The sequence below is a fragment of the Hyperoodon ampullatus genome (assembly GCF_949752795.1).
Source record: "Hyperoodon ampullatus genome assembly, chromosome: 17".
Lineage (NCBI taxonomy): Eukaryota > Metazoa > Chordata > Mammalia > Artiodactyla > Ziphiidae > Hyperoodon > Hyperoodon ampullatus.
In genome coordinates this window covers 63,789,343-63,812,244 of record NC_136930.1, presented here as the reverse complement: position 1 = coordinate 63,812,244, position 22,902 = coordinate 63,789,343, and the positions used below count along the sequence as shown (strand labels likewise).

Below are 22,902 nucleotides of genomic sequence, written 5' to 3'. Positions count from 1 at the left end.
CAGTGGTTAAGAATCCGCCTGCCAATGCAGGGGACACAGGTTCGAGCCCTGGTCTGGGAAGATCCCACATGCCGAGGAGCAACTAAGCCCGTGCGCCACAACTACTGAGCCTGCACTCTAGAGCCCGTGAGCCACAACTACTAAGCCCACGTGCCACAACTACTGAAGCCCGTGCACCTAGAGCCCGTGCTCTGCAACAAGAGAAGCCACCGCAATGAGAAGCCCACGCACCACAATGAAGAGTAGCCCCCGCTCACTGCAACTGGAAAAAGCCCATGCAGTGACAAAGACCCAACGCAGCCAAAAATAAAAATAAACAAATTAAAAAACACACACACACACACACAACAAATATGTGGCAGCAATCTGATTTAAATGCTTTCAAATCTTAGATAATCTATAAGATGCATGTAGCCCAAAGAAGAGTAGTAGAAGAAGGTGAAGAAAATACAACACTCTGGATTTTCCATAAAGTAACATGCTAAAGTAGCACCTCCTAAAAGAACCATATACAGGTAAAATCTGACAATGCTTTTAAGATTTGAAGTTTGTTGCAGTAAAATTGCACAATTAAGTGTCATGATAAAGAAAATGCAAAGTATAATGTGAATCCTAAGCTTTAGTTATTTTTGCTGAACTCTAGGACTAGACTGCTCATCAAGAAGCACAGAAAATATATCTTTTACCACTGACTGCTAATAATATCTGCAACTAATCTGAACCTGTTAGGCCATTTGTCATTTAGCTTCAGGGGGCCCATCCTTTCTCACTACGAGAAGTAACACTATAAAAAAGTTGCGAAGACCACCCCAACGATAGTGGTGGACTCTTTATCATCTCTTATTTGAAAAAACACATACCTGAGAATAGATGTGAGGATTCCTTGAATTAAGCTGGTGCCCACCCTCTGGAATCTGAAGCCCACGATGGACTCCACGTTTAGTTTAAAACCATCACATAAATCCAGAACCAGAAATACACAGTACACAGTATTACCACTGTTTATTCAATACATAATAAAGAGTCTCACTTCAAGAGGGATAACCCATTTGACCAGTGAAATGGCTTGAGAAGCAGAATACTGGTAATGAAATTATTCTTAAATCAACTACTGCCATAACTTGCTTTACTAAGCACAGTTCCTGGCACATGGTCGTTGCTCACATCTGTGGATGAATGAATCCTCGACCAACCTTAGGTAGGTTACTCAACTACTCTATAGACTTTAAACTTCCTATGTATAAAAGTCGGCTTTCTCTGGCTTAATTTTCTCAAATTAAGCCTTTGGATTGATCAAGGCACTCTGAAACTCTGACACTGAGGGAAAAAAAAGATGCTTCCATTTCATGCAAAAGTCACATAGACAGGGAAGTTATATATCATGATCCCCATGTTGAGGCGCATTTGACTTTCATCTTAGATTCATTATCACTTCATCAGGAAGGAGTCCCCTAACCACCAACCTACTCCCCCCACCAGCAGATATGCCCCCTGAGTTATTAACTCCTTGAAAACTTTATTTTCCCTTTGTAGTACACAGCACAACAATCATTAAATAACATCTGTATTGTTCTCTGTTAAATGTTTGTCTCCCTCTCTAGGCTTCAGACATTCTGAAGGTGAGATCATATGGGCTTTGCTGATTGACCTCCTCTTTCTTACACCTAGAAGTACCTGGCACACGGATGTTTAGAAAATATTTGTTCAGTGAATGTTTGAGAACAAAAAGCCAGCCAATGGTGCCCCTTCAAGATACTCAAATAATAAAAGCTTAGAAATCAAGGAAGGGAACGTTAGGTCATCAAAAGCTAATGTTCAGAACATCACTCGGTTCTCAACATGAAACTGAGAGAAGTTTTTCCTCAGCGGTAACAGCAATAAAAGAAGTAAATGTATCATAGCATATCTATGTGCCATTTTATACCTTTCAAAACACTTTCATCACGCGTGGTCTCATGACTGAAAGTCTCCGAAGAGTTCATACAGAAATTCTGTTTATGGTTCTACATGTTTTAAAGAGTTGTGACAGGTATATAACCCATTTATCCTGAAAGTTTTTATAAATAACTTAGAGACTGTCTGGGAATTTTTTTCCCCCTTTAGGTGCTCACTGCATGATATTCCCTCTACAAAACAGCTGGGACAAAGTCCCCCTTTTTTTTGTTTTAAGTTTCAGAGCACTGAAATAAATACTGATTCCAAATAAAGTTTTCAGCTCTATTCTTCAGCTCTAGCAGCTCTATTTTCTTAAAGGACAAAGAAAGGCAATCTGAGAGCTTCTGCTGGATGCCAAAGGGACTTCCCAGGGATTGTTGGTAAATTGAACCACATCTAAGGTTCCAAAGTAAACTTCTAAAACCTTTTCAGAGGTGTATAACCTTCAGAATTCTGTGAAGGTGAGAGCAGGAGCGAGATCTTTATTTAAATGATAAACTTTAATGCTCTTTGATGATGAAAAATATTTTTTAACTTTCTATGACTATATGAAAATTCATAAACAGAAAGACCGTGGGGGGATGAGAATCTTGGCAAATGATATGGGAATGGAAGTACTGCAGCTCTTGAAAGTCTATGACAGAGCACAAGTGAAATGAGACTCAAGAGGGGTTCCTACTTTCTGTATCCTTTCCTAATAATCTGACTTAAAACAATTTCTTCGTTTTAGAGATCATAAACACATCATACTGTAAACTTTACCAGCTTATATCTAATCCTATATGATTCCTGAATTCCAGAGGAGGACAGGTCAAAGCCAATAAAAGTTTTATTTCAAAGCCCTGAAATAAAGAAAGCAAAGTACTCATTAAGAAAGATCCAGTTCCAACTTCCTCAGGAGTATGTTTGGATATCTGGGTTTGTAATACGTAGTATCTTTATCTCCATCAAATTTTATGAATGTCAAAGTGTTTGATACACAATATCTAATCTGATTCACATAATAATCTTGTGAAATAGGCAGGCCAAGAACCTTATAGACGAAGAACACGAGATTCCAAGAGGTTAAGTTTCTTGACCCAGGATCATAACTTAGAAAATGGAAGCACCAGGGTTGGAAGAATTTCTGATCCCTAGACCACTGCTATTTCTATAGCATAGAACAGCTATACCATTCTGGACTCTCTAAATTTGCTGTTCATTCTTTATTCCTCATCAAAACAGGCAATAAGATAGCCATGTCCATACATGTCCATACTATGTAAAGAGTACACAGTATATAAAGAGGGTAAAATATTCCCCTTAAAATAATGGTCATATCCCCACTATGTCCCTATATGGTTTTAGGTCTTAGAATCTTATTCAACTGTGATTTGCTATTCTTGGTCTCATATCAAGCTTATATACAGAGCACAACTTTGCATGAGAAAAAAATGCAATAAACACGTGTTCTCTTATTAAAGACCAGGGACCTTCCCGACAAGCATTAGAATCACTAAATCCAAGTTACTCCATAGTCTAGCGTAAGGTTAGGGCTGAAAAGCTGGATAAAACTCCAACTATATTCTTTCCTGATTAGTAGGGTGGGTGTAATGGCATGAGGCCTCAGGATGAAAGAAATGCTATTAACTACTGAATGTGCGTGAGGGTGAGGGTTGCTTTTTCTTTTTTTTTTTTTATGAGTGACTCAGTTTTTTGAAGGGGGAAAAGTCCAATTCTTCACGTAAAAATACCTTATGTATCTGTGAATCCTAGGGTTTAATAATAAAAAAAAAATCCACATTAAGTTCTTCAACTTCCAAAATCTGTTTTCTTATCTATAATGTACATTGTGCTGTTATATTTGCAAAACATCAAGGTTAAATATAGAAAAGCCTATCAAATAACCTCCATAGAATGTAAGGGTCAAGGCAGGATTGATCTATACAATAAGCCTAACTCTGATCTTTGGTAACGAACACACTTTATTCTATAAAGTCAGCCTTGTTCTTTTAAGGCAGTGGTTTTCAACTTTGGATACATAACAGAATGGGTTTTTAAAAAATACTGGTGCCCCAATCCTCCTCCAGATCAATGAAATCAGAATCTCTTTAGTGTAGGGTAGGGACTGGCTGTTTCTAGGGGTCAGCTGGAGTTGAAAACCTCTGGTCTAAGTGCTTTGCTATCTAGTTTAAAGAATCTAACATGACATCATTTTCATATTTTCCTATGGAAGGAATATTCACAGTCCCAAGACAGTCACAATGGTTAGAAACACCAGAAATGTACAAGTTGAATGAGTGTATTACTTGGATATAAGCAGACATTCTTAAGTTAGTCACAACTGCTACACTTAATAAATATTAACCATTAAAAAAAATGTTTTTAAAGAAAGAACAGAAAAACTGCATATAACCATGAACATATATACTCATTTAACTACAGCTTAAGTATTAAACCATATTCAAAAATTTATCTCCCACTGAATAGTAGCCAATCTTGTAAAGCATTTTATTTTTGGAATTTTCCCATAGATATAAGTAAGAAAAAGCAAATAAAGAAACCAGAAGTACAAGACATCCTATTACACAGGTATATGAAATCAGTTCAAAGGGGAGTTTCCACTGCTCAGAGGACAAAGCACTTCTCAGAAACATTACTGCAATCATACTGCTCATTTCTTGCTCAACACAGTACTGCTGAAAAGGATGTTGCTATGTTCCCACCTTGACTGCCTTATGTGTTGTTCCTATGACTTGCCGGAGCCAACAAAGACAAGTTTGGCTTCTGGAAAAACCAAAAGGCCACGCTTCTTTATTTGTAATCTTGCTCTAAACCCTCTCCCTATTATCTGATTCTATGAATTTTGCAATAGCTGCATATTAGTTAAAGCTGGAGAATGAGTAACTAAACCTGGTCTAAATTGTATGCTTAAGCAAATATAACAATAAAAACAAGTCCTACGCAATTTGTAGCATTTTATAAAAAACTACTCACATTTGAAGGAGGCTTAGACTAAAAAATTCAAGACCAAAAAATGCAAGGAAATCTAAAACAGATGTAATATCCTAATTAAACCTAGGTGGCCTATCTGGGAAAATATTTAAGATTCCTGTTCTATGAACTTCCTGATTAAGAAGAGATTAATAGCTACTACAGTAAGGATAAGAAATTATTAAAGGTTAGAAAAGAATTTTGATTTGTGTTTCTAAGTCAGTGAGCTGTAACCAAATATAACCAGGTGAGTGGTAGTGGTATAAACTTACATGGTTTATTGTAGATTGAACAGCCTTTAAATAATGGTTTAGTTCCCGATCCATCATTGCAAATTCAACCATTGCCTTATCCATACTGTATTCACTACTCACTTCAGCTGAAAAAGAAAGGAAAGCAATGATCATTTTCCATTTAAAATGCCGTATTTGGAAAAAGCTGTACCAACATAATTTATCAGTCAATGGTCTATCTAAATGATTTTGTAAAAGTATTGCATATTTTTTAAAATGCCTTCAATATATGCCTGCTTCATTCAAAATTCGAAGAAGACACCCAGTAGAAAAAGTCTCAAAGGTGGAAATGTAGACTCAGACTCAGGAGTTCCAGGCTGTGCCACCTACCTGGACAATCTTAAATCAACCACTACACTTTTCTCAGCCTCAGTTCCCTCATCCATTACAGCAGCCCACTTATATATCTGCACATGAACCTCGTAGTATTGTTAAAGATCAAATAAGGAAGATTTCCACTTCTAGTAATGGGAGGTTGGGTTATGTGAACCAATCTTCCTACTGAAGACAACTAAAATGACTGGAGGGCTTCCCTGGTGGCTCGGTGGTTAAGAATCCGCCTGCCAATAAAGGGGACACGGGTTCGGGACCTAGTCAGGGAAGATCCCACATGCCGCGGAGCAACTAAGCCCATGCACCACAACTACTGAGCCCACGTGCCACAACTACTGAAGCCCGTGCACCTAGAGCCCGTGCTCCGCAACAAGAGAAGCCACAACAATGAGAAGCCGGCGCACGGCAGTGAAGAGCAGCCCCCCGCTCACCACAACTAGAGAAAGCCCGCACGCAGCAACGAAGACCCAACACAGCCAGAAATAAATGAATAAATAAATTTATAAAAATAAATAAATAAGTAAAATGATTGGATAAAATAGGAAAAAGAGTAATCTCCTTAAAAACAAAAGGGTCACAAGATAGTAAGAAACAACCAGGGCAAAGTTAGGGAAAACCAAAAAAGAGAAGCCGAACGCCGGACATCAAAGTTGCATACTCTCCCCCAGTAAGCTGGGTCCCCACTTGTCAGAATAAAGATGAACCGGAAGTAATCCCACTCTGCTCCTCCAGGCCGCAGGGAGGTTGGCCTTGGCCACTGAGCAGAACAGAGGGAAGAGAGAGAGAGAAAACAAACATGTTTCTGAAAAACTGTATCAACAAGCCACAGCCTGGGTTTGCAGCCTGGGTTCCCCTCACCTGAGTGGTGCTGGGAACCTGAGCTCTGATGTTGGTGGGAGGTGGTCTCACAATGAAAGTACCCACACGTACTCCCCTCTGGAAAAGACACTTGTATCTGAGGCCTCAAATAACCCTACAAATAATTGTTAAGGATAATGAGTAGATTACAGGGGAAAAAAAATAAAAATAAAAACAAAACAAAACAAAAAACCCTACAAGGAAAAGCACAAGAAAACAAGCCAAAAAGAGTAAAAATCAGCAGAAACAGATCCCCAAATGTTTCAGATATCAGTCAGAGCATGAAACAACTATACTTACTATATTTAAAAATTAAAAGACCCTCAGGGAACAGGAGACTATAGAAAGCGACTAGTAGATTGGAAAAGCAAGATACTATTCTTCAAAGTGTTTTTAAACTTTTTTTTTTAAGCTCTAGACACACAATTTAATAATAGATCGGGAGATAGAGAACACAGGATAATAAAAACGTTAACATTAAAAAAGCTGAAAGAAATGAAAATAAAACTGGAGTCCTTAAATCATATTTGGAGACGCACACACTCAAAGACTCTTCATTCAAATAACTTAGCTCAGACAAATGGCAGTATGTCTTGTCTACTCTGAAGAACAATACAACAGTTCATCTCTAAGTCATGAAATAATATAAAACCCACTTACATTTGGCTTTTAAAAAATGATTTTCCTGGACTTCTAAATTATACTTTAGTTTTACAATAGTCAATTATAAGCACACTCCATAAAATATCTTCTGGGTTAACACACTTCTGGTAGAATATCTCTTGGCTGGTAACACCCAGACTTCACAGAATATACATATACCTCAATATAAGCTTTTTTTTTTTTTTTGAGGAGTGGGAAGGGGCAGTGTTTATATAAGAAAAATTTGTATTTACATTCCCCAAATTAAATACATTTTTAACAAAGCGGTATATGAGAAAGGTCTCAAGTCATATTCCATATAAAATTGTTAGACCGTTTGAAAATGTCCAAACATCAATGAAAGAGACATGCTGCTTAGCTGTTGCTGGTACCGACGTGTATCTATTGCCATATATACAACAACTGTTTGTTAAAAATCCTATTAATTGCTTGATGATCAGGAAGAGAATTTTAAACAATTTATATCCTAATAATGATGGGTTGTGACTTATACAGGCGTTTTACTGTATATAGTTACATTTCAGTAAATTGGTTAGGGATTTGGGGTTGGCCTGTAATTTAATTTTTTCCCATTTAAAATAATGAAAAAAAGAAAATTAAAAAAAAAGAAGAAAGAAAGAAAAATAGGCCCCTGGTTTCACACAAACCTTATCTAGTTAAAGGAAATGATGATGTGTGTGTGTTGTTTTTTTTTTCCTTTTCTTAGTGGAATCAGTATATTTTATGTGTAATGGATTCTGATACTGGGACCATTGAAAAAGTGGGTCAAGCTGGCAACCTGAGCAAAGACTAACAGCATAAACTGCTTTATCAAAAGTGCAATAATTAGTGTCAACTTCAACCTAAATAGAAACTCACTAAAGGATGTATCAGCAGCAAAAGTCTTTTAAGTATGAGAAATAAAAATGTGTCAGGGGCTTCAATCAGTAGGAATTGACATAATGTTGGCAACCTCCCTCTGGAATTAAATGAGTTAATTTTTTAAAGCACTTAGAAATATGCCTTCGACATTAAAGTTTTCAGAGAAAGCAGGATGATGATTCTCATTATCAAGGTCCCATAGACAATAGCAAGACGTGAACCAGATAACAATTTTAAATACAAGGCCAAGGAGACCTTCCCTGCAAAGGAGAACGCGAGCGACGGCTGCCAGTATTTGATGGCATGAAGCCTAAGGGAAGTACCTGAGGAGGCCAGCTGTGGACATGCAGCCTCAGCTAAGGCTCCAGGGCCCAAGAATGTTGGGACAAGCTAAAGAACCTAAGTGATGAATAGCGCAGCCTGAGGCGACAAAGGGAAACCACCAGAAGACTGCAGGAAGCTACTCCTCAGAAGAACGAGAACCACACCACACCACACTTGGAAGTGATGCTCAGTCAGATAACTTCAGGCTCAAGTCAATGCTTTCATCTGCTGGGGAAAAGGGCTTGGAGAGACTAGAGACGGAAGACAAGAGACTCCCACAATGGCAGCCGGAAGAGAGGTCATGAGAACATCCATATCAAGTAGTTGTTAACCCCTGTCTCCCTTATGATTACAATAAAGCCTCTTTCTAAGTATGTTATTTGTGTTCATGTTTCAGAAATACCAGGCAAAGGAAGGCACAGGGAATGTGTCCTGTTCCACTAAAGAACTGAGGTGGGGAAAGAGCATAGTGTTGCATGAAAAAGGCTAAATAAAGCCCTGAAGAACTCAGGAGGAAAAGAGGGATAAACACATAAACAGGGAGTTGGCTGTTGACTAAAAAGTGGCTGGGGCGTCGGGGAGGTGCAGAGACACTGACCAGCTGGAGGCTCCCTGCTCCTTCATTCCACAGTATATAATCCCACTACCAAGAATCCCACTCTCACAGGGAAAGCCCTTCCTAAAAATCCACACCAACCAAATCCTACACATCTTTCAAGGGCTGAGCTCAGGCCCTACCTGCTTTTAAACTCTGCCAGCCTAGAAGGATCTCACTTAACTTATCTTAACAACTATACTTGATACCTTGGCACTTTGAACCATAAACAATCTTGTTTTCTTATATGAATTTGTCTCATTTTTCCAAACAGACTTTAATCCATTTGAGGGCAAGAATGATGGATCCAACAAAGAACTACAGGAACTCTTCCTTCAATATGCCTATACGGCCATCATATAATAAATGTGAAAATTAAACTTTCACCAAACTAAAAATTGTCCTGCCTCTGATATTCAGTTGAATTAAAATGTAAAGAAGACATGTAATATAAACTTATTTGCCTATTCTATTTTCAGTGTGATTTTTCCACAGGAAAAAGGTTGGCACCAGCGCCGAGTGTGGGGGGGAGATTACAAAAATGATGTTAAAATTCACAGAATGACAATCTCAGAGAGGCAAATATTACTGCAGCACACCTCTGCAAGCCAAAAAGTAACTGCAATGATAAAATATATATACATAATAATAGCTGTACCTAACAATTAGTAAGCACTTTATTATGAGCCAAGACTACTTAGCATACTGTGTTTACATTAAACCTCACAGCAGCATTAAGAGAAAGGTAGTTTTAGCTCCACTTTATATATGAGAAAACCGAAGCACCAGGCAGCTGAAGTAACCTGCTCAAGGACACAACGGTAGCGAGTGGCTGAGCTAGGCCTCCAACTCAGACCTTCTAGCTGCAAAGTATGTACACCAGCCTCCTGTGTTAAAAGGTGCTTAAACGTGAGAAGGACAAGCACCTCCAACTCCTCCATGGATATCCAGGGAACAAACCCTTGGGGTGGGGGGGACTGGGGGGAAACTCATGGCGCTGAGCTTCATCGCAGCTCCCGGTGGTCTGTTCCAAGTAGGACGCTGGCCAACGCCACTCAAATGTGATTGGGCCCGGTCCGATCACATCTGGGAAAAGCTTTCCCAAATTCCTTAGTAGAGGAAACGAATAACAAGAAGAAAATAATCTTCCCCTTTTAGAAGATTGCTAAGTTTTAACATTGGTGAAGAGAGTGATCTTTTCCATCAGCAAGGCTAATTGGAGGGGCTATAAAAGTAACCAAGTCACCCACTGAATGCTAGGAGAACAACTAAGTCAGCTCTAGCAGCTGGTAAGTCAACCTGTACCAGGCCAAGAGCACCAGCAACAACAGAGATGGAAGTAGCAGCCATGCAAGGGCAGCAGCAGAGAACTGTTTCAGGGGAAGGGAAGAGCCCTGGAAGGCTTCACATGCAGAGGTACTTCTGAGTGGAGCCCAGTGTCAAAACCATTTCTATTGTCCGTGTCTTTGACTGTCCTCCCCTGGCCAAGCGGGGTCTGGGAGTCTAGGAATATTCTCGTTTCTTCAATGTGCCATTCAATGAGCATTAATTTATTATAATCAACCCTTGCTTGTGTTAATCAAATGAACCTAAGTGATACACTTGAACATTCATTTACAAGCCAATAAATATGTGGGGAGGTCTCCTGGGGAGAGCTCGGAGACTCGGTGAGACCGGTGTGACACATCTGGCACACTGATTCAGAAACTGCTCCAAGAAGTTAGTTCAATAACTCGCTGAAATATGTCCCCCTAACCCCTGCCCCAGCAAATGAAGTCCAGAGGGCACAGATAATCTTTGATTTCTATTAAACAATTATAACTGTTTCTGTAAGTACGCCAGTACCGTGGCAAGTGTGCCTTGTCTGTACCAGCGATCCTGCTCAGCACTATCCAAACACTATGCACTGCGAACAGTACCTGAAGGACTTACAAAGTGTTATTTAGACCAGGAAGGGCCATAGAACTAAACCCATTCTTTAAAGATGGTTTCTGTTTCATTTTGGTTTTTCCTGTTCATTGTCAAGCCCTAGAAAACTAAAGAGTGATAATCGCTGAAGGAGGACCTCTTTTTAGACTGAAGTGCTCTGATATTTATCTAACATAAGAAGTATCTGAATGGATGCAGTTGGCCTGCATATGATTCTCCTGAAGTCAAACAAACCTGTAATTATGCAATCTAGGCAGCCACACTAATCATTAGACATGTCACCTGTTATTCAATGTCAGAACGCATTAACAGCAGTATTAGAACTATTACTATTCTTTCATTTTGAAGTGTTGAATAAGGCATTAAAGGTACATGTTACATAAAGAACATTAAGCAGAAATGGGTGATTTAGTGTTGCAATCAAATTCAACTTAAAATTCATGAGACTTCAATGAGAGGAAGATAATGGCTGAGGTAGGAACACGTACGAAAGCAAAACAATTATATGGAATTATATAGCAATCAATGTGGGTTGTCACAAAAGTGAAAGACTGGGGCAAAATGAGGGAGAAGAGAGAGGTCTGAGAGGAGAGGAAGGGAGGAGACTAGCTATTTTTACAGATGTAGGCAGACTCATGTGAGACAAATTTCAGGTCCCCTGTGGCTAAACAAGGTATCAACAGGTAGTAAGCCATTAACAGTATGGTAATTCTTATGTAGCACAGTTCAGACTCATGAGAGTTTATCCAGGGTGAGTTCCAAGATTGTCTAGTGTCTATTCCCACCTTATTTGCTCCACATAATGCCACTTTCTTGGCCACTGGTTAAAAAATGGGGATAAAGAAGATTCTTTATCTTGACTTCCCCAAGTCCAGATGGGCATGGTCAACAGACCAGTCAAGGTTTCCTTCCACACCAGCAACCAGTTCAGCAAGGATGGAAGGTAACTGATGCCACTAAGAGATGCAGCTTCTTGACCAACTATTCTAAGTAAGGCCCCTCCCAAGCCACAGCTGTCCTAAGGAGCAGCCTAAGCCATGCACTGGAGAGAAATAAATTCTCTTCCATGAGGCCTAGCCCTAAGGTTTGGGAAGCACAGCTGAAGCAGGTCCGGGAGCACACAGGACCCAGAGCCAAATAAGTTCCCTCAACGTCCTTCAAGTTTTCAGTAGAACTGCCTTCAGTGAAACAAACATGAAGACACCTACCCTCCTCCTTCCCCTAGCGTGTCCATCCCAGCTTTATCTCTAGGCTCCCTCTCTACACGACTGGATGTCTTTTTCCTTTGCTCTGCTGTTGCCTATGATTTCAGCCACAGGGTCCTTTTCCAGAATTCTCCCTAAGCTCCAGAATAGGACCAGACGCTTCATGCCTTCTTGGTCCATAAGCCCTCTTTACCTTTACAACGAGGACACGTGTGCAGGTGTATGTGTTCAGGCGGCACACCCTCAAGACAAATTTCACCTACTTATCCTTTCCAACTTTCTGTCCCTGATTCAACTGCAGTTTTGCCCATGGTCAAGTTGTTTCCTGAAATTTTGTCCTAACCAAACAAAAACCGCAGAAGCAGGTGTCTTTTATTCTACAAAGTCATGTATAGGCATGTCTGAACAGGAACAATACCAATTATATATAGTTGAATAAATTCAACTCCATGCATTTTATTAGTAATATACCAAACCTTTCAGACAAAGCAGTCATTTAGTGTTCTTCAGGGGTTGTGACTCCAATTCCACATGAATCACACACTCAGAAGGATCTTAAATTCTCAGTGCCATAAAGTATATGTGTCCGTTTTGAAAAGGAGGAAGGAAGGAGAGGAGGCCAGGAATCGCCTGATTTATGTTTTAAATTTCCTAGAATAGGTGGCACCTAGGGAGATTTTTACTTTCTGAAACAGGGAATAAGTATTTCCTAATCTCTTCAAATTAAAACTTGATTCTTCTATATTTTGTAAGCAAGAAATTTCTTCTTTTTGGATGAACTCAAATAAATGGCAGTATAAACTATATTGCTTCTCCCTCCCTCTGTGGAAGAAAAACCCTTCCTCTTTTAAAATATAGCTCCAACTATCTCAAGCAACATATATTACACACACACCTTCCTCTATGAGTGGGTGTGTGTATGTTTTTCCTGGCAGCCAAGTATTAAGCAATCATTATATATTCATCAGAAGTCAAATTTAATGACTTATTCACTGCTTGAGCAATATTTAATAGAAACTTGCTTACTTCTCACTACCCTGTACTTTAGTCACCATTATTCCTCCACACAGATATTAATGTGGTAAAATTAAAATTGAATCCACATTACATAACTGCCTCCCACCAGAAATAATAGTGAAGTGTAACAGTTTATGACACAAACTAGGAAGCAACTGGCTCTTTTATAAGCTCAGCAAATATGGGGGAAATCTTTGTGAAATATTGACCTTTATAATCATCTTTACCCCCCTATACAATTTTCTTATCATAGTCATACAGAAGAGGGAAGTTGTATAATACAGTAACTCAAAAAGCCAGCTCTGGAGTCCATTTACATTCAAATCTAGGTTATGTTACTTGCTAGCTGTGTAGTCTTTGGCACGTAACTTTGAGTCTCAGTTTCCTCTTCTGTATAATGGGTGCAATAAAAGTATCTAACTCACAACATGACTAAGTGAGAAAATGTAGCTAAAATGATCAGCACAGGGCCTGGCCCACAGTATGCACTGACAAAATGTTATCTGCCATTATAATTATTACAGAATGGATCACTACTCTGCAAATGTAGTTAGTCTAAATGCTGAAAGCACTTTGCCCTTAGAACCAAAAAGAATCAAGTGAAGATCATCTCTTTAACTCTCTCAGCTGTTTCTACTAACTAGAGACCAAAGCATGAAGTTAAACTCACAAGGCTGCAACACTCTATGAGAAGCTTTGTCAACAATCCGCTATCCTACCCACCCACACACTACTGTCCAGAAACTCACTTACCTAGCAAATGCTTACTGAGCACTTACTACAGGCCAGGCAGAGGGGAAAATGCTTAGAAGCAAGAAGGAGCAGCTAAGCCTGCCCACAGAGGGTTTAACAGGTTTAACAAGTGAGGGGGTGAATGTGTCTGGAAAGGTAGCGTGCATCAGATGTTTACCGGCTAGTGCAGAGGCTAAATAAATGCCCTCGGTCCTCTCCACCGAGGCTGATTTACAGTTTAAATGCTCAAACAGAAACCCTGGGAATGAACAGAGAAGGCATAGATTAAATCTTCACTGAACACTGACTAGTGCCAGGCACTATGAACACACTACTCATCCTTTGTGGCAACGGCGTGAAGTCGGTATTAGTAAACATCATTTCAAGATAAGGAAGCCAATGCTCACTAGGGCTAAATCATTTGTCCCAAGTCACAAAGTTGATAAATGGTAGACTTAGGAACTGCCCTCAGGTCTGGCCTGAAGCATGGAAGGCATGTGCAGTAGTGTCTGAACTACTACATAGAAATAAGTAAAACCCACTTCATGCAAAAGTCATGAATAATCGGTTCTGTGGCTAAAGAAATTCTCCTCAACATTACCTTCTTTTAAGAGTGAGAGTGAGAGAAAGTGAAGGAGAGACTGACTGACTGACTGAAATAATTCTACCCCAAAGCAATGGAGACCATCTTTCATTATATAGATAGATATGTCCTTAGAATGTGTATAAACCACCATAGTAAAGGTATAACTCAAAATATTGCTTGAAGTAAATTCTACGAAGAATTAAACTTAGAACTCAATCTCTGGATACAATCTAGTCTCTACCAGTCACCAAAAGCACTACCAATCTCAGGCTATGGGCATCTATCGTTGTAAAACATATCCACAGACCTCTTCTGGCTAGCTATTATAAGCCCCTCGAATCTTCAAGGTCAAGTCTGTCCTTTACATGATTTAAATCCTTTTTCTATACCCTTCCTGTCCATTTGTTCCTATCTAATCCCTGGCAGACGGGAAAGAAACAGTGAATTCAAGGCAGCAAGCAGTATTTACAGCAGCATTCCAGCCAACATATTTAATTTCAATGACAGCCATTTCTCTCTGGTTTTCAAATCCTTGACTATGCCCAAGTTTTAGTTACAGTGGGAGGGCTGAAGGCCCAGGAGGCTTAAGAAACAAAGCCTGGCTTTGACTTCTGGTTCAACATCAAAGCTCTGGCATGAATTTATGGCAGCAAAGACCAAAGGAAGTGAGGCTTAAACCTCATGTGAACATTGAAAACATTTAATGAGAATGTAGGTAAAGCACCCAACAGGATGTCTTAAACATAGTGGACCCTAAATAAAAGAAGGCTATTTTACTGTTAACTATGTGTACTTTGCAATATTCCCCAATACAAACCTATTTCACTTAAGCTAGTATCTATTAAAAAAAATAAAAAATAAAAAACACAGTGGGGCAAGAAAAAGACAAACTGCCCAATGAAAAACTTGGCAAAGAGATATAAGCGTAAATTCTCTGAAAAGCTTATTCAAATGGTCTAGTATCTACTGAATTATGGAGTCATCGAGTCACCTCACTTTTGCAAAAGTAATAGGGCATATAGTTAAGAAAGTAATTAAGCACATGGTTGAAAAATTCAAACAGAACAATAATGTGGTGTCTCCAATCCCCAAATTCTCTCCCCAGAGACAATCATTGTTATGAGGTGCTTGGGAATGCAAGCCCATGGAAATATTCTATGTATAAGGCATCCTCTCTTAAAAAGGTCTACAGAAATTAAGATACTTACAGGAGCAGAGAAATAAGAAATTAAAAATGGCCATACTTGGAGAAAGACAAATCTCACAATGCCTGACATTGAAAATCATACCAGTATTCTCTCTGTGCCCTAGTCGCCAGTAAATGTGCCTGAATAGAAAGAACCATGAGTGGCTGCTTCAGTTTAGTCAAAATATGCTTCGATATTTAGTCAAAATATCCATTCTAAAGTAACATAAAGGCAAACAAAAACATCTGGGAAAAGAACACAAACATTAAATACAAGAAAAGAGTAATGCTAAACAAAGAATACAATATGAGTGTTAATGGGGGAACTTCCATTCACTCATTGAACAAATACCTACGAAACCCAGACCATGTGCCTGGCGCTGTGCTGGGTGACCTGGAGAGAGCAGTGAACAAGATAAACACTGTATCTTCCCTCAAGGAACTCTTACAAATTTCCACTCTACACAAAAATTTCTAAAAAGCCCTGATATAACTACGTGGCCTTTGTTTGGCTCTTGGTATTATGGGAAAGCTTATTCCTCTGCTGAGCAGTTCTAATTATTAGAGTTGGTCCAAAGAGAGAGCTGATTCAGGGCCTCCCTAGAATAATTCTAGGCAATGACAACAATAAATCTGAATTGCTCTTTCACACACATTCACTCATTCACACCTCATAACCTCCGTGTAGAGTTATTTTACTTTCTGTTTTATACGGTTGAGGAAACTGAGGCTCAGAGAAGTTAAGTGATGCCACTGAAGTCATGCCTCAATGTCAGTAGAACTTGAACCCCGGTCCTCAACTCCAGAGCTACAGAAGAGCCACCTGCTGGGCCACACAGAGTCAACTTTTCCAGCTCACAGTCCTTCAAAGATATGAAGGACTACTGAAGGTGGCTATTAAATATCTCCTACTCTGCGAGTCTTTGCTTCATCAGAATAAATAATGATCATCAAGTTCCTTCAAGTTCCTGCCTTCATTTAAACATGCTTCATGTACCAGTGTCCCTTTTTAAAGATGGACTCCAGAATAAAAAAAACGATAATTACAGCCACTGGCTAACCAATTAAGACTATGATAATACTATTATTACATGTGTACCACTGTGATCCTGGTTTGACCTTGTCAATTAAAAACAAAACAAAACAAAACAAAAAACTCAACAGGAACTGCTATTAAGCCAGACATCTCCCTTCCTATATTAGTACCACTGAATTTTTCAATTTAAGATTCAAAACTTAAGGTTGTCAAATTTCATGTTTCTGAAAGCTGTTACTCCATTTTATTCAGGAGGCGGAAGTCCTTCTGAATTTCAAAATGTCATCTAAATATCAGGTAGCCTCCCCTATTTTCTGTGATCCATAAATTTGACAACCTTACCTTAGTTTTTTTCCCAATAAGTTAAATAAAATAATAGCTAACATTTACTGAGCATTAACTATGTGTCAGACGTTATGCTAAGCAATTTACATGCATCATTTCATTCAATCCTTGCAATAACTGTGGATAAAACACTGTCATTCCTTTGATGGAAGAAAAAAAATGGGCTCAGAGAGGTTAAGTACCTTGAAGCAACATCATACAAGTAACAAGCTGCAGAGGGAAGATGCAAATCAGGGTCGATTAAATAACAGAGTCCATTCCCCTAACTGCAGTTATCATCAGTAATCATCATCCTTTTGGCATAACCCACTTCCATGTCATAAGACTTTGACGAATGCCTTCCTAAGATCTATGCAGAAAGCATCCCTACTGTATCAGGGCAGTGGCTCTGGTCAAAAACAAACAAAACCAAACAACAACAACAAAACAGGGATGGGGGAGTGGCGAGAAACTAGGATGATCAAGAACAAAAACATCAAGTAAGTTCATAAAATGAGATGGCTACTCAAAATAAGGTTAATGAATAGCAACTCCCTTAGACCAGGATATCACCGTACTCATTTCAAATAAATTTAAACCAAGAAAAAAATTACAAATGGGGTCAGCCTACTTCAAAATAGAAAGTTAATTAAGGAACACTTTAATTAAACAGAAATTAAGTCCTCAAAAACTATAAATTTAAGTTCAAGGAGATATGATAAGAAGTTTATTAGATCATAAGACCTATGGTGACAGGGACTGTAATCTCTGTCATTTACCTAACTCTCAAGTGTTGGTCTAAATGAGAAGTATTTTGTTCTGAGAAACATTTCTTTAAGAGTGGAAGGGCCACAATCACAAAAGGACAGAACAACTGTATTCCACATTCCTATCTGTTGGAGGATAATTGCTATGTTAATTATTCTTGGGAAGTAACATATATTTGGTTTCATGAAAACAATGGCAAATCAATCTTAAATCACTGACAGCTCCAGAAAATAAGTCTATCATAATTTACTACAAGCATTATAGTAACTGTCCCATCTAATCAGCATTTTTCCTTATGTTTGTACCTCCGCGTAGTACAAGATCCTGAAAAGATGTCTCAGAGATTTTATAAGGTCATTCTTATTTTTCTCATTACTTATCTCATCATTTCTAAGATGTTTTATTTTCACTTTGCCTGACTTCAATCAGTAGTGACTCCAAATACTGTTTCTGTCTTGCCTTCTTTAAAAGCCTACAGATGTAGAGAACAAACGTATGGACACCACGGGGGAAAAGTCGCGGGAGTGGTGGTGGTGGGATGAATTGGGAGATTGGGATCGACATGTATACACCGATGTGTATAAAATGGATAACTAATAAGAACCTGCTAAAAAAAACAAAACAAAACAAAATAAAACCCTGCTGTATAAAAAATAAAATTCAAGAGTTCAAAAAAAACCTCTTTATCAAAGAAATAATAATCTATAAACGCCTAAACTGACAAGAAATGTCTCAGAGAACTCTTTGCTGGATGAAGTAAACTACTTCTGTAATGGGAATTATCTCCCACTAATGTATCGGTTTCTGGATAACAATTACAATGAACTGCAAAGTAAGAAATAAAGAACTATTAATATTAAATGAGTAACTAAGTGGCTCTGGAACACTGCAGTAGTATTTATAAAATGGGAGGGTCCAATCAATCACATCCCACATACAGGCACTCAGTCTCTGCATCCAAACACAAATAAACTATATACAAGACCTAAGCCCTGAAGTCATCTTGACTCCTCTCTTTAGCACATAATACATTTAACTAGTTCCCTAGTTCGATCAATTCTGCCTGCTCAAGTCAACTATTATCTCCTTTCCAACTACAGCTGCCTTAATTTCAATCTTTATTGTTTCTTTCTCATATTATTGGTTTGCTTCCTTAATGATTTCCTTTTCCAATATCTCTTCCCCTCTAATCCTTTCCCCATGTTGTTAACAAATTCTCGAGTACAAGTGACGTTACTCTTGTTTATCAAAAGTCTACCATAGTACTTCCACTTCTGGCCAAGACAGAATAATGGGAACCAAATTTATTCTCCTGCCTGAAACACCCAAAAAATTCAAAATGAAAACAAATGAGGGGCTTCCCTGGTGGCGCAGTGGTTGAGAGTCCGCCTGCCGATGCAGCGGACACGGGTTCGTGCCCCGGTCCGGGAAGATCCCACATACCGCGGAGCGGCTGGGCCCGTGAGCCATGGCCGCTGAGCCTGCACGTCCGGAGCTCCGCAACGGGAGAGGCCACAACAGTGAGAGGCCCGCGTACCGCAAACAAACAAACAAACAAACAAAACAAATGAAAAGTGGTTTGCAAGACAACAGACTTATGCAAGGAAGAAGGAAGGAGCGTAATTGGAACCATATGAGGTGAGACCTATAATTGGCCCATCTTACTATCTTGAGGGAGTTTCCAGGCTGCAGGGCACACAATATCAATCAAAATCTCTGCAGACCTTTTGTAGAAATTGACAAACTAATTCTAAAATCTATATGGAAAAGCAAAGGACCTAGAATAGCCAAAAGAACCTTGAAAATGACAAAGTTGGAGGACTAACACTATCCAATTTCCAGACTTGTTATAAAGCTTTAGTAATCCAGATAGCATGGTATTGGGATAAAGACAGATCAACAGAATAAAACAGAGAGTCCAGAAGTACAAACCTACAACATATATGGACAACTGATCTGACAAAGAAGCAAATGCAATTCAGTGGAGAAAGGATAGTCTTTTCAACAAATGATGCAGGGACAACTGGCTATCATATGCAAAAAGAAAAAAACCAGGAAAAGAAACTTTGATCTATACCCCCTACCTTACACCATATACAAAAATTTAGTCAGAATGGATCACAGACTTAAATGTAAAACCATAAACCTTCTAGAAAAATTATAAAGAAAATCTTTGGGAACTTGGGTTAGGCAAAGATTTCTTAGATACAAAACCAAGAGCACAATCCATACGACAGCAAATTGATAAACTGGATGCCATCAAAATGTAAAACTTCTGCTCTTCAAACTAATCTGTTAAGAGCTCAGACTGGGAGAAGGTATCATAAATCATATATCTGATAAAGAACTGTATTCAGAATACAAAAAGAACTCTCAAAACTCAAAATAAATAAATAAATAAAATAATAGCCCCAAACAACTGGAAACAAGATTTGAATAGACGCTTCACCAGAGGTGAACGCCAAATAAGCACACGAAAAGGTACTTAACAGTATCAGTCACCCGGGAAATGCAAATTAAAACACTGTAAGATACCACTGCGTATCTAACAGAATGGCTGGAGTACCCAGACCAAGTGTTGGTGAGCATATGGAATGACTAAAGTATTTCCTTAATATACTCCACACACAGATTCTTAATTTTCAGACAACTATATTACCAAAAAAGTACATTAACCATATAATTTAAACCACATTTAATATAATTTAATTTTATCATAGTGACTCAGAAGGGACCTCATAACATTATAATGTCTCTCAGTGTCATCGTTATGGTTTTACTAGTAAAATATAGAAACATGCATCAACAGAAATCTTTCATGTAACAGATACCAAAGAGACCAGCTTTTAGTCTGTAATTACCTCACCGGAGTATGATTGCTTTTTATTGTAAATCATTTTCTTGACTTCAGTGTTCTCAAGGAGTGGTTGCCTGACATCAGCATCAACATCTCCCCAGAACTTGTCAGAAATGCAAACTCTCAGGTCTGACACCAGACAACTGAATTGGAAACTCTGAGGAGGGGACCAGCAATCTGTATTTTAACAAGTCCCCCAGGTGATGCTGAAGCCTGGTAAAATTTGAGATGCATTGTTCTAACGTATGTTTGTTTTTGGTTTTGGTTTTTTTTGCGGTACGTGGGCCTCTCACTGCCACAGCCTCTCCCGTTGCAGAGCACAGGCTCTGGACGCGCAGGCTCAGCGGCCATGGCTCATGGGCCCAGCCGCTCCGCGGCATGTGGGATCCTCCCGGACCGGGGCACGAACCCGTGTCCCCTGCATCAGCAGGCGGACTCTCAACCACTGCGCCACCAGGGAAGCCCCTGGAATGCTTTTTTAAAATACAGATTCCTGTGCTCTGCTTCCAGAAGCTCCAAATCTGCAATTTTAAATAAGCATCCCAGTTGTTTCTAAGACAGGCTGCTGAGGACTACAGTTTGAGAAACATTTCTGTACGGGTTTCAAAGAGAAAGAATGTCTCCCTTCAAGTACTTACAACCTCCAAGCACTTTTTCCATTTCAGAACTCACTGCAGCTACCACAGTGCTGCTCCTGTTGGCTGTGTACCACATACACCTAATATGGTCCCTCCATGTAGATTCCATTTGCCATCACTTTAAGTTCCAATATCTGTGTCCTGATCCAATGACATAATATAACTCTTTACCTTGTATCTGAGATCTGCCTAATCCTCTAAACCCCACCACCTCCAAACCTATGACTACTGAGGGCTCCTGATATACGGGCTATTCCTGACCTCTGAACACAGTAGATTCATTAACCCTGGCTGCTGACCTACGGTCTCATTCATAGTCCTGGTCTCAGAATAACACTTCCAACACTGCTGTCAGCAAACATGTCTTCAGTATAGTACACATTTTCAGACAGAGACTGCAGTGTCAAAACCTATATGAATTTAACTCGCAAAACCTTAATGCATACAAAAACAAGAACAACAACAAAACAACAATCAGGGATCAGAAGGATCCTGGGATGGAATGTAGACTATGACAAAGGAATTTACTGTATTACAAATGTTTGACATAATAAGCTCCCTAGGGAAGTGGGGGGAAAAAGGAGCTGACCCAAGTAACCTTGAACGGTGTTTTGACTGAAAACTGTTAATACTAAAGACAAGAAGAACTGTACATAAGCAGTGCATGCTAGCTGATGAAGCTGTCCATCAGGGAGGTATGGGTTAATAATTCTGAAACTGCTTTACATGTATATTGGGGTAAACAAATAAGTAAACGGATGGTGGGTAGTGGGAACCAGATCTCTTAACATTGAAGAAGGAAGTTACAGATAAACAAGGGAAGAAGGCTACTACAATTTAAGCATGTGGTACTAGGTTAGAGTTGAAGACATCAGTATGAACACATGGTTACCTTAATATAAATGCAGATGGATAGATACAGAAATAATGACAGTTATGTGTGTACACATGTGTTAGTATACATACATATACTTCCTAACTCTGCTGCTGAAAGGACCTAGAAGCAGTGACATTCTGGTAGCAACAAGCACACCCAGAGCCCAGATCTTAGTTTCTAAATACCATTTTCCTTTTCCTTGGAACTCCTTGGAGAAACAGCTGATTTGGGGGATGGGACAGGGAAAATACAATTCTTTATAAAAGAATTCCAAATAATTTATGTTGCTATTTGTCCCTCTAGGAGGTGGAGCTTAACTCTCTCCGCTTGAGTGCGGGTAGAGTTAGACTTGCTTCCAAAAAACAGTATGTAGAAGGAGAAAAAAAAAAGTAACTTCGCAGTAAAGAAACCTGATAAACACTACTGGGGCCAGGTGACGAAGGTCAGTATCACCAGTAAATCATGTTGATGACATGTATCCCCTGGTATCATGTGATGAGAAGGGCACTAGACTTCTGTGGTCTTCTTGCCAAAAACACATAACCCAGATCTAATCATGACAAACCCAAATTGAGGGACATTCTACAGAAAATCTAACCAGGATTCCTCAAAATTGTCAAGGTTATAAAAACCAAGAAAAAATGAAAAAAAGAAACAGATGAAGTAACTAAGGAGATGGTGACTAAATGCAAATGGTGACTAAATGCAATATGATAGCCAGGACTGTGGATCCTGGACAATGTCTTGAAAAAAGACATAAGTGAAATCCAGAAAGCCTGGAATTTCCTATTTGGTTTAGTCAATAGTAATGTACCAATGTTGTTTCTTAGTTTTTACAAACGTACCATGGAAATGTAAGATCTTAACAACTGGGAGACCTGGGTGAGTGTATATGGGAACTCTCTGCGCTAT

General features: G+C 39.1%; 1 protein-coding gene across 2 annotated transcripts in view; it reads right to left on the bottom strand.

Annotated features, from left to right (window-relative positions):
- Positions 1-22,902, bottom strand: part of NSMCE2 (NSE2 (MMS21) homolog, SMC5-SMC6 complex SUMO ligase) — a gene marked incomplete at its 5' end in the record, with an annotated part of 215,920 nt that overhangs the window by 170,743 nt on the left and 22,275 nt on the right. For both annotated transcript variants that reach the window (XM_079722855.1, XM_079722856.1), the window contains one exon: positions 5,181-5,287. In XM_079722855.1, coding sequence (XP_079578981.1) covers positions 5,181-5,287 — 107 coding nt within the window. The remainder of the gene's footprint in view (positions 1-5,180; positions 5,288-22,902) is intronic.